At 42.3% G+C, this 11,532-nt stretch overlaps 1 protein-coding gene across 1 annotated transcript; it reads left to right on the top strand.

Moving 5' to 3' along the window:
* The first annotated feature begins 8,996 nt into the window (after positions 1-8,996).
* Positions 8,997-9,467, top strand: Rnase1 (ribonuclease A family member 1, pancreatic). The gene has a single exon (XM_026414180.2). It carries the CDS (start codon positions 8,997-8,999, stop codon positions 9,465-9,467), a length of 471 nt encoding a protein of 156 aa, XP_026269965.1.
* The last annotated feature ends 2,065 nt before the right edge of the window (positions 9,468-11,532 follow it).

Here is an 11,532-nt window from a genome sequence, read left to right as displayed (position 1 = left end):
TTGTCTATTCTCACCAGGCCGTGAATCAGTCATTATGAAACATATTTGTGTTTCTAAAACCTGTTTTCTTTTTTTTTTTTTTTGCTTCCTGCAAGCATTATGGGTTTTATTTCTAGTCTCACAGGGTCTTGTGTGGTTCTGGGAAGAATTTTAGAATCCTGCTCTGCTACGACAGGCCACACTCTAGAAATGAGCTCACTGTTCCTTCAGTAGAGGGAGGACTCAGGAGATGTAACCTAAGTCAGATCGTCTCCCCAAGCCAGCTCTCAGCCAGATCTATGGATCTGGGAATTTGCTTCTCTTCTCACTTATGTTAAAAGAATTAGGAACAAAGGAATTTTAAGAGAATTTAGAGATGATCCAAACTAACATCCTCATTTTATAAATTCCTTTATTTCTCTTTCAGTTTGCATATGAGGATATTGAGAGTTAATATACATTAGTGAAGAGATTTTTTTTTCAATTTGAACAATTTGAATTACCAGGAGAGATTTAAAAATAATGATTAACAGATCTACCCCACACTACTACCTCAGAAATCTCTGGTGTTAGAATTTAAACAAACAAACAAACAAACAAAAAAACAAAAACCAAAAAACAGTTTCCAAAGGGGTTTTTTTGAAAAACTTCAGAGAATTTTAAGTGGCAGAACTGGGGGAAATCCTCACTTTCCCCCTGACCTTTTCTGTTACCTAATCTGTATCTACTTCACTACTTCTCTGCATCTGATAATCTACATCCCTTCAACGGTAGTAACCACTACCTCTTTTATTACCTCTTTATTGGAGAACTGGGCTTTTCATTTGTTCTTTTTCAGATCACATTGTGAATATCATGACACCTTCCTCCTCCTTAAAACACAGCTCATTTCTTGCAGTCACCTTTTGATTCTGCACCAGATGGATGATTCTCATATGGTATTAACTCAGCTTCTAGCCAGTTTCTCCCATGACTCCCTAGCCTTCTATAAAAAGGCATTAATTCTTTAAACATGCATTTACTGGAGATTTACTGTGGACCTAGCATGAAATCAGGAGACATAAATGTGCATAAGACACAGTCTCTGTTCTCAAAAGCACTCAGTATAATGGAGGAGACTAAGAAGAAAGCATTCTGATTGCAAGTGGAAAGTGGTATAATAGAGTATGGGTAAGATGTTGCAAAATCAGAGGATTAGGCAGAGATTTATAGTGTGTATTACATACTGCCATTTAGCTGAGGTACAATGGTCTCCTGATCTATTAAAATTGAAATATTGATAACCTAGGTAGAGGACAATTGATCCAAATCACTGTTGAAATTCCATGTTCTCTGAACACATTCAGAAGTATATGCCAAGGAAGTGACAGGACAAAGTGTGGTGGATGCTGTGGTGTATGGTCTGAGGACCAAGGTACTCATTCCCCAGTGGGAGAACTCTCAAGAGATATCCAGAAGTAGAACAGGTTGGTTTCACCATGAGAAATGCAGCCTTTTGGGTGCACCTTCCACAAGTAGTTCCCCACCCATGGAGTACCAGGCAGGTGGCAAAAGCACTGCACCCATGGAAGTTGAGGTCCCTGGTTTCTGCTTCTGCGGACAAGGCACTATCTGACCTTGATCTTCTCTGGCCCTTAGTTGCCTTGTGTGTAGAGTGAGATGAGTGGAGGAAGTTGCCTCCCATTGCTCAAGTTCAGAGACAGATATCTATATCTTTTATATGTTGAAGTTCAAATTCTTTTGCATGACATTCAAGACACTTCTCCTTTGGCCTCAATTCTCTCTCTCTCTCTCTCTCTCTCTCTCTCTCTCTCTCTCTCTCTCTCTTTTTCTCTCTCTTTCTCTCTGTGTATTTGTGTGTATCTACACTGCCTCATCCCAATTGCATGGAGAAACTTACTATTTTCCAAGCACACAGTTGTCTACCCAGTGTCTTTGCTTCTCTTTTTAGTCTTCTGTTTGAATTGCTCTTCCCATAAAAATGTATGTATGCATGGAAGTCCTCCTCCAGGTGATATCCTTACTCTCAAGTCTTCCTGATTTCCCCCAACCCCACCCCTTTCCACATATTGCTTCCTAATAACTCTGCCCTCACCTCTATTGTACCTCTTACCACAGTCTGGTTTGTGTTATAATTTTATGGGTTGCTGCTGTTGCCCAGAATTCTCAGCACTTAGTCTTACACAGAATCCTGGATTTAATTAGGTCTGGAGAGAAAGGTAAGGTGGTCCAGGCTCCCAGGTCCCTCAGCTGTCCTTCCTTCTCTTGACAGCTGTTTTCATTCACATAGGAGTCCTGGTAAATATTTATACCTGAGTGATAAGCTGTCAGGGAGCGAGGGTAAGTGAGCTGCCCCATCGGTAAGGGATGAAAGGCACCCGTGCCTGTATTGGAGAGAGACAGGAGGGGACAAACAGGGATGGTTCTCCTAAAATGGAAGAAATTAAGAGACTGCTGAACTACCAGGCTGTAAGATATCTAGGTCTAGGTCCTTCTATAATCAGGAACCAGAGACAACCAAGTCTCTATCTTTCCTTGGAGCCCATGGCATTATTTGCTTTCCACTTAAGAAGACCTTGGGCAGGTACAGAGGTGGGAAAGGACACACGGAGAATGAGTCCTGTTCTTGGAACTGAGAAAAACTGATAGTGTCAGAAGCCTGGTGTGGCGGTGCTAGGGTGGGTGCCGTCCCCTCTGTGTGTTCTGGAGCTCGGTTGTTGACTTCACCTGCTGGGCTCACAGGCTGGTCAGGGCCACCCTTGGGGAAAGTAGAGCCTGTGCCTGACTGATCTCAACTGGGGACTGTGTTGTCAAGCCTTTTCCTTTTCCTTCTTGCTGTGGGAGGTCTTACAGGAATAATCAAGAGGAATGATAACCTGCACAGCCTTGTACTTCTTGCTCTTTGTAGTTGGTCACCTTCTGGAAAACACGGGACTCCACCTCCTTGTTTCTCCCCTGCCTGCAACTGGGTGTCCCCCCTCACCCCTTCCTGTCACACTCAGACTCATCCACAGTCTCCTTAGAGAGATTTCAGGGAGACAGGAAACACTTCCCTCTCTTCCATTAAAAAACAGTCCCTCCTCCCTGGGTGAGACAATCAGAAATGGAACATTTTGTTCTACATTTGGAAATAAGTCTTATAATAGATATTCAATTTGACTGGGTTCTAGGTGGTTCTGGATTCTGGAGAAGAAGAAGAGGAAGAGGAGGAGGAGGAGGAGGAGGAGGAAGAAGAAGATGAAGAGGGAGAAGAGGAGGAAGAAGAGAGAGCATGGGCTGGAAAGAGTGTGAGCTTGGGCACAGATGTGTGGAAGGGATGAGGAGAGGAAGAAACTCAGGAAGGAGAGACTGAAAGCACAGCTCTGCTGAAGTGGCTTCTTTGCTCTGCACATGTCTCCAAAGGCCCTCAGACTCAGAAGTACCTTTTCACACATGACTGAAAACCAGGGAGGAAAGAGGAAGAGTCACTTTCCAGACTCACCTCCCACTCCTGTAGCCTATTGCCCACATCTGCTCCTGGTTGCTGATCAGCATGAGCCTGGGGGTAGCCCAAGTGCAGAAGAGCCAGGAAAGAGGATGCTGCAGGCCAAGGCTGAGCTTTCTGCAGAGGAGGAAGAGTCAGAGGTGGAGGAAGAAGTACTGTTCATCATCCATCATCACTTGCATTTGACAGATACTCAAAGGCAGACAGGGAGGTGGGAGAGCTCTAGAGTACAAAAAGGGAAGGTTCTAGATGTTCTCTGACTTGGAGACTGTTAGCATAGGGAAGCTGTAGGCAGGCTAATGAGAAGCCGTGTATCCTATGTGATTGATTACAGGCTCAAATTTGGCCTTCTCTTTGTTGGTAGTTAGGATATAGCTCAGTTGATCGAGAGCTTGTCTCACATGCACAAGGCCCTGGGTTCAATCCCCAGCACCACAAAAAACAAAACAAAACAAAAAAACCCTATCTGAGTACCTTACATTGCATAAAGTCCCACACCTAGTGAACAACTGGAAGTTTGAACCAGGCACTTTGAACACGAATGGCTGAACCACTTTTCAATTCCTCTTTCACTTGTTAGTCCTTTCAGATATGTCTCAAAGTTACCTTACATTCTGCCTTGAAAACCATATATCTGGGCCAAAAGGGATGATTACAGCAGTGCCACAAACAGTATTTTTTAATCGAAGAGACAACTATGTTTAAGTAACTAAATCTTGTAAATATTCCTTATTGCTTCTGTGAAATTATATGTCAAATATAGCAATGTATACATATCAACATTAATTATTCCTAGCATATGGAAGGTATCAAGTAAAATATTAAAGATATTTTTCTTTCTATATAAATATGAAAAAAGATTAAAATAATAACATCCTTATGATATAACTACCATAAAAAGCAAATTTAATTTGGAATTTTTTAAAGTTTCTTAATATAGAGGTTTTATTTTATGTATATATTTTAAATTTGTTCTAATTAGTTATATATGACAATAGAATGCATTTTGACACATCATACATAAATGGAGTACAACTTCTCACTCTTCTAGTTGAACACAATGTTGAATCACACCAGTCTTGTAATCATATATGCATATAGGGTAATAATGTCCAATTCATTCTGTTATCCTTCCTACCTCCATATCCCCTCCCCTCCCTTCATTCTCTTCTGTCTGGCCTAAAGTAAATCTATTCTTCCCTAGTGCCCACCCTCTTATAGTGAATTAGCATCCGCATATCAGAGAAAAGATTTACTTAACATGACTTGTTTTTCTTAGCATGATATTCTTCAGCTGCATCCATTTACCTGAAAATGCCATGATTTCACTCTTTTTTAAGGCTGAGTAATATTCCACTGTGTATATATACCACATTTTCTTTATTTATTCATCTGTTGAAGGGCATCTAGGTTGATTCCATAGTTTGGCTATTGTTAAATGAGCTGCAATTAACATCGATGTGGCTGTGTCACTGTATGCTGATTTTAAGTCCTTTGGGTATAAACCAAGGAGTGGGATAGCTGGGTCAAATGGTGGTTCCATTTCAAGTTTTCTGAGGAATTTCCATACTGCTTTCCACAACGGTTGCAACAATTTGCATTCTTACCTGCAATATATGAGTGTCCCCCACATCCTTGCCAACCTTTATTATTGTTTGTATTTTTGATAATTGCCATTCTGACTGGATAAAATCTTGGAGTAGTTTTGATTTGCATTTCTCTAATTGCTAGAGATGTTGAACATTTTTTCATCTATTTATTGATCAACTGAATGTTTTCTTCAGTGAAATGTCTGTTCATTTTCTTAGCCCATTTATTGATTATTTTCTTGGTGTTAAGTTTTTTGAGTTCTTTATATATCCTAGAGATTAATGCTTTATCAGAGGTGCATGTGGTAACATTTTCTCTCATTCTATTGACTCTCTTCACATTATTGATTGTTTCCTTTGCTGAGAAGAAGCTTTTTAGTTTGAATCTATCTCATTAATTGATTCTTGATTTTATTTCTTGTGGTTTAGCTGTGTTGTTAAGGAAGTCAGTTCCTAAGCCAAAACGGTAAAGATTTGGGCCTACTTTTTATTCTATTAGCCTTAGGTTCTCTATTATAGTGCCTAAGTCTTTGGTCCATTTTAAGTTGAGTTTTGTTCAGGGTGAGAGATAGAGATTTGATTTCATATTGCTATCTATGGATTTCCAATTTTCCCAATACCATTTGTTGAAGAGGTTATCTTTTGATGTCTTTGTCTAGTATAAAGTAATTGTATTTATGTGAGTTTGTCTCTGTGTATTCTATTCTGTACCATTGGTCTATGTGTCTGTTTTGGTGCCAATACCATGCCATCTTTGTTATTATAGCTTTGGAGACTCTTAGCAATGGAGAAATGAAAAAGGCAACCATCTTGAGTTTGCATAACAGACCTTACTAAACAACCATCTACCATACATTTCCTAGTCACCTTCCCACACCCCATCCTCACCAGCTCAAAGCCCTTTTTTCTGTGTCTTCTCACTTGCACCTAGTTTTCTTTGTTAACGTGTTATATAATCTCCCAGGTTAACTGCTTCTTTGGGTTTTCATTTCTTAAGAGGCTTTTTTCATGTTTGTATAAAAATATTAATAAATAAAATTTGTGTGCCTATTCTCCTGCTTAATCTCTCTTTTGTTAGTATAACTTACAGGGTACCAGTCCTAGAATATGGGAGGGTAGAGGAAGAAGATATTTTCTTCTCCCTGTAATAAACTTAAGTTTCAATTTTGAAGTCCAATCCATCAACAAATAATATTAGGTCAGGGTTCTCATCAGAGTCACTAAAATCTGATTAAGATACAGGATGCTCCCTAACTGAGGTAAGACAATCATGAGGTTCCCCTTTTTCTGGTAGGGGCAGGAGAGTGGCAGATTCAGGCCATGGAAACTGTAAATAGTAATGTGAGAAGGAGAAATTAACAGGTTTTTCTTTTTCTCTTTTTCTTTTTCCAGGGCTGGGGATTGAACCCTCACACATGCTATATCCCAGCCTCTTAACAACAAGTTTTCTGAAACCTCCTTCACATCCTTAAAAAAATTCATAAAATGCCAGACCCCTTTTGATGCCATTTTTGGGGCACTTATTCTGAGCAATTAGAATTCTTGTTTTCTTCCTGATGGCCATCCTCATTTAGGCTCAAATATACTCTTTGTTCTCACAACTTGCTTTTTAGGTTGATAGTGGTTTTTGATGGTTCCTCATAAAGTTGAATTAAAATTTTGAGGGCTTGTTAGATTGTCATGCAGAGATAGATTAAATGTTTTTTTGTAGTTTAGGGACACCTATGAAGGAGGCTGTTAAAGACATTTATCGAAGTTGCAGGGGGCCTATTTATATCTGTGGTTCTGAGATCTTGCTGGGCCAACTCCCTAAAATTATTTTGGCAATGGGAAGGTGCCTAAAGAATGGCCATTTTAGTGCAACTCTGCCCAGTGTCTTAGTGCAATTAAAATCAGTTAAGGCCTGAATACACGGAACATAAATTCCTTGAATGATGAAGTGCTTAAATTGTTGTTCAGGAACCGGCTTTTTAAGAATGGACATATGCAGCAGAAACCAGCTCATCTGATCAACGACCTTTGGATGTTACAAGCTCAAAATCCTCCCTAGAACACAATTAACGCCCCTAGAAAGAAACACATGGAAGAAATATGTGATTGTGAAGAGGCACAATGATTGCACAGTAAAGTTTTTTCTTTTTGCAAAAAACAGTGCTAGAGTATTGGCTTCTACATGCACCAGGCTCATCGTTGCTCCATATCAGGGTCCATCTGACTAATCATACCATATGGCACCCTTTGGCAAGACCTATGCCTTGTTTATCTCTGAGCCCACTGTTTAAGGAATGAATGAACAAATTCTAATTTGACTCAGTTCTCACCTACAGGATCAGTGGTCCTTGTGGTTACAGACTGCCAACTACCATCAGTGCCCCAGAGCAGGGTGGAGAGTGGTGGGTAGTTGCCAGAACTGGGTGAGCTTACATAAAGGATTTCTCTCTGTTTAGGAACTCTCCCCCTTTCTTCCTTGAATATAGAATCCGTGTAGCTGAGAGCAGATAGCTGACTCTGTCTCCTTTTCCTACTCAGGAGAGATACTGTTGGGAGATGTGGAATTCTGTCCAAGTAGCTTCAGGACTCTGGAAAGAGAGGGCTTCCCTCTTCCACAATCACCTTATGTGCCCTTTGTTATCTCCAACTGCAGGGGATTGAACCTAGGGCCTCATACATGCTAGGCAAATGCTCTACCACTGAGCTATACCCTCAGCCCTGTATCAACAGATTATTAACAAAAGGGCTATTTGATAAAATGTCAGGCAAGGAAGTCACAAGAACTTTGTTGGGGTGTGCAAGGTTTGAGTTCCAGCACTATAGTGGCTGTCTGTTGCTCCTTGTGAATAAGCAGACAAATGAAGTTCACATAGTAGAAAGAGTCCCATGGTGAAGATTCACTCCACAGCAACCCTGGAAAGGGGTTGGTCTGGGTGGTTCCTTAGCCTCTTTCCTCACAATGTCCTTGTTTTTATCTGAATAGAGCCCAAGATGCTCCTCCCACTTTTCTTGGAAGCCAAACCCTTTTGCAATCTATATAAGGTTGACCACGCAGGGTTTGAGTGATTGCAGAAACTGGCCTTCCACTCTGTCAGGGAGCCCAACTTGGAGATCAGGTAGGTGCCCTAAGAGGTGGTCTCAGGAGATGCTTCTGCTTGAGGGTCATAGAGATGGGAGCCAAGATGGGTGATGCTTGTGCTGATGCTAGAAATCAAAAAACTTGAGCCAGGCAAATATTAGCTGGGGCAGAGGGACCAGGTGGAGCTTGGGGAGGGGCTGAGGGAGCAGGCAGGTGCAAAGAACACATGGGGCTGGAAAAGAAGGGACCCCCAAGTTGCAGGAGGTAAGCATCTCTCTTTGGAATACAATGGAATCCCTTGATGAGGCCAGTGTCAGGCACAGGACTGAGTTTCCCTTGTGTTATAAGACAACAAGGCTCTGTCAGTCACGGTCCTGGATGTCATGTGATAATGCAGGAATATAATTTGACTCACAGTTTATTCAAAAATGATTTTCTGAATCAAAAATGATTTTCTGAAGAGCTACTTGAGCTCTGGGTACAAATGTATTTTATTTTTCAAATGTATTTTAGATGAAAGAAACTCTGGAATTCAAACAGTACTGGCAAAATTTGGGGTGGTATCATAGATCACCACCTAGAGGGGAGGATGGCCCCTCTCTAGTGAGTGGGAGTAAAACACACTTGGAAAGTGTGTGTGTGTGTGTGTGTGTGTGTGTGAGAGAGAGAGAGAGAGAGAGAGAGAGAGAGAGAGAGAGAGAGAGACTGACTTACTGTGTGGAAAATCTCTCAAGAAAAGGGATGTCTTACTGTCTGACCTGAAAGGGAGACTGGGCACCAAGGGAGCAGCAGGGGGGAGCTGGAAGTCCCTTTCTGAGGTGGTCATCTTCTTTCTCCTTTCCCCAGTTAGGATCTCTCAGGCAGTGAGGCCACCATGGCTCTGGAGAAGTCCCTCATCCTGTTCCCACTGTTAGTCTTGGTGCTGCTGGTGCTGGAGTGGATCCCTCCTACCCTGGGCAAGGAATCCGCAGCCAAGAAGTTCCAGCGGCAGCACATGGACTCCAGCCCCACCTTCAGCCCCAGCCCCACCTACTGCAATGAAATGATGAGGCGCAGGAACATGACCAAGGGCCACTGCAAGCCTGTGAACACCTTTGTGCACGAGTCCCTGGAAGATGTTCAAGCTGTCTGCACCCAGGAAAATGTCACATGCAAGAACGGGCAGACCAACTGCTTCCAGAGCAGATCCAACATGCACATCACAGACTGCCGCCTGACCCGGGGCTCCAAGTACCCCAACTGTTCATACAAGACCAGCGAGAAAGAAAGGCGAATCATCGTGGCCTGTGAGGGAAACCCGTCTGTGCCTGTCCACTTTGATGCTTCTGTAGAGGGGTCCGCTTAAGTCCAGAGCAGGGGGATGCCATCCTCCCCATGATCTATCCTTGGGACGCTTGCCTCTCCCTTTTTCCTTCCTTGCTCTAAAAGAAATAACTCCAATTAGGGCTTCCATCCAACACACAGATGAGTCTTATTCCTGCACAACTTTGGGGGTGAGGAGTGGTTTGTGGCCCCATGTTAATTCCTTACCATTTCTTCCAATAAAACATAGTTGCAAATCACCTGATTTCTGAAGTGTCTTATCCAGGTACGGTTTCTGTGGTTACTTTTCAGCTAGAGCTAAGAACTAAATCTGACTAGTCATTGATGAGAAGCAAATGAAGTAATTAAATACCTTCCCTTCTGACTCTTGGATTTCAGTGGCCAGAGAAAATTCCTTTCCTTGTAGATTCCTTGATGCCAAGTGCAAAACCGCTACGTGTTTTAAGTAAAAAGGAGCTACAGGCTGGGACACTCTCATGCTGGGTGAACAGACAGAGGGTCAAGCTCAAACACAGTAATTCTATGGCACAGAAGGAAGGACAGTGTGATGGCAGGAAGACTGTGCTTAGCCTCAGGGTGTAGAGGAGGAGTTTATGAAATTATCATCTCAAAAGTTTTCATTAGTCTTTTTGTTGAGAGAGCTATTACTGAGACAGAAAAGTGGCTCTCTCTCTTACCTGAAAAGTCAGAACCTTAAACGGTAGAAGTGGAAGGGACTTTGGAAGTCATGGAGTTGAAGAATAACAAGTATTTCAGCCTGTGAACCAACCCTAATGGAGGTACCTGCCTAGAATGCTGTAGAGAAACATTCTAAACAGGACTGTAGTTGAACCACAGTCTCTACTGGAGGCACCAGAGAAGTTATCATGGATGTACTGCACACTGACTATCCCTGACATAATGTGACCTTCACCTTTTAAGGGATTTGTTCATGACCCACTAGTAGTGGCCCAGCTGGGATTGGAACCCAGGTTCCTGGCCTCCCTGGCATTATTTTTTCTGCTGCTGGAGTCTAACTCAGGAAGAAACAGACATTAACTTTGCTAAATGCTATGGAGTGGTGGCTCTTCTACATATTTCCAGTATTCTTGGCCCTCACAGTTCTTAACAATGGTCCCTTAGAGCCATTCAAAGGACTAGAGTAAGCTTCTGTCTTCTCTTAATCATTACATTTAATTCTCTATTTAATGTTGCATCTGGTTTTAGACAGGGTCATAGAACTAAAGGCCCTACTTGCCACTGCTGGGACCAGTTGTGTCATTGCCATTATATGCTATACTTGTAGATGTTGGAAGTGATTGTGATTTTTCTTGTATAGAGTGAACTCTTAGCCCCAAGGTCTCTGAAGGAGGAAGAAGACCTGCAGGTCTAAAGGGGCAGTGGTAGTGAGGTAGTGGAGAATCTCAATATTATGAATGAGAATTGGGGAGGAAAGAGGAAATTTCAAGTTTCTAAATATGTTTCCTTTAATCAACTTTTTTCTTAAGCTCATCTCGCTCTTATTTCCAGCTCCAGTTTTCCTTCCCTTTAGTCCTAAGAGAATACTTCTGTGGAGCTTTTAAGAACACTTGGGTTTTTGCTGCATACATACCTCCACCTTCACTAACTGGCTTCCAGGCTCCCCATACCTTCCTGGCTAGAGGAAAGCTGGGGTTCCCATCTGGGGAATGAAATGATAGGTGAAGATGGTGGTCCAGGTGCAGAATGTGCAGCCAGGAAACTCCATGAGGAGGGAAAATTCCTGAACAGGAGAATACAGGGAGGAGAGGCTGCACCTTATGCGGAGGGCCAGGCACAGCCACAGAGAGAAGCAGCTTAGCTGTCCAGGAAAAAATCAGGCATCACTGTTGAGTGGGAGACAATTGCCCCTCTGTGAATAGAAGAGCACCAGCTCTTTCCAGGAGATTCACCAATGTAGACTGATTTTAAAGTGGAGGAACTAACATGTTAAGATGGTATCTGCTTGAAGGCAGAAGAGCCATATCCAGGGAGTCTTCTGAGGACAGTGTGACTGTTTCTCCAAACCAAATGAACTTTTGTAATTCTATATTTTCAGTGAACAGGAGCTATTTGAATGTGCCCCCCCC

This window comes from Urocitellus parryii, chromosome 6 (genome assembly GCF_045843805.1).
Source record: "Urocitellus parryii isolate mUroPar1 chromosome 6, mUroPar1.hap1, whole genome shotgun sequence".
Classification (NCBI taxonomy): domain Eukaryota; kingdom Metazoa; phylum Chordata; class Mammalia; order Rodentia; family Sciuridae; genus Urocitellus; species Urocitellus parryii.
The sequence above is the reverse complement of the archived record's forward strand: the minus strand, read 5'-3'. Positions and strand labels throughout refer to the sequence as shown.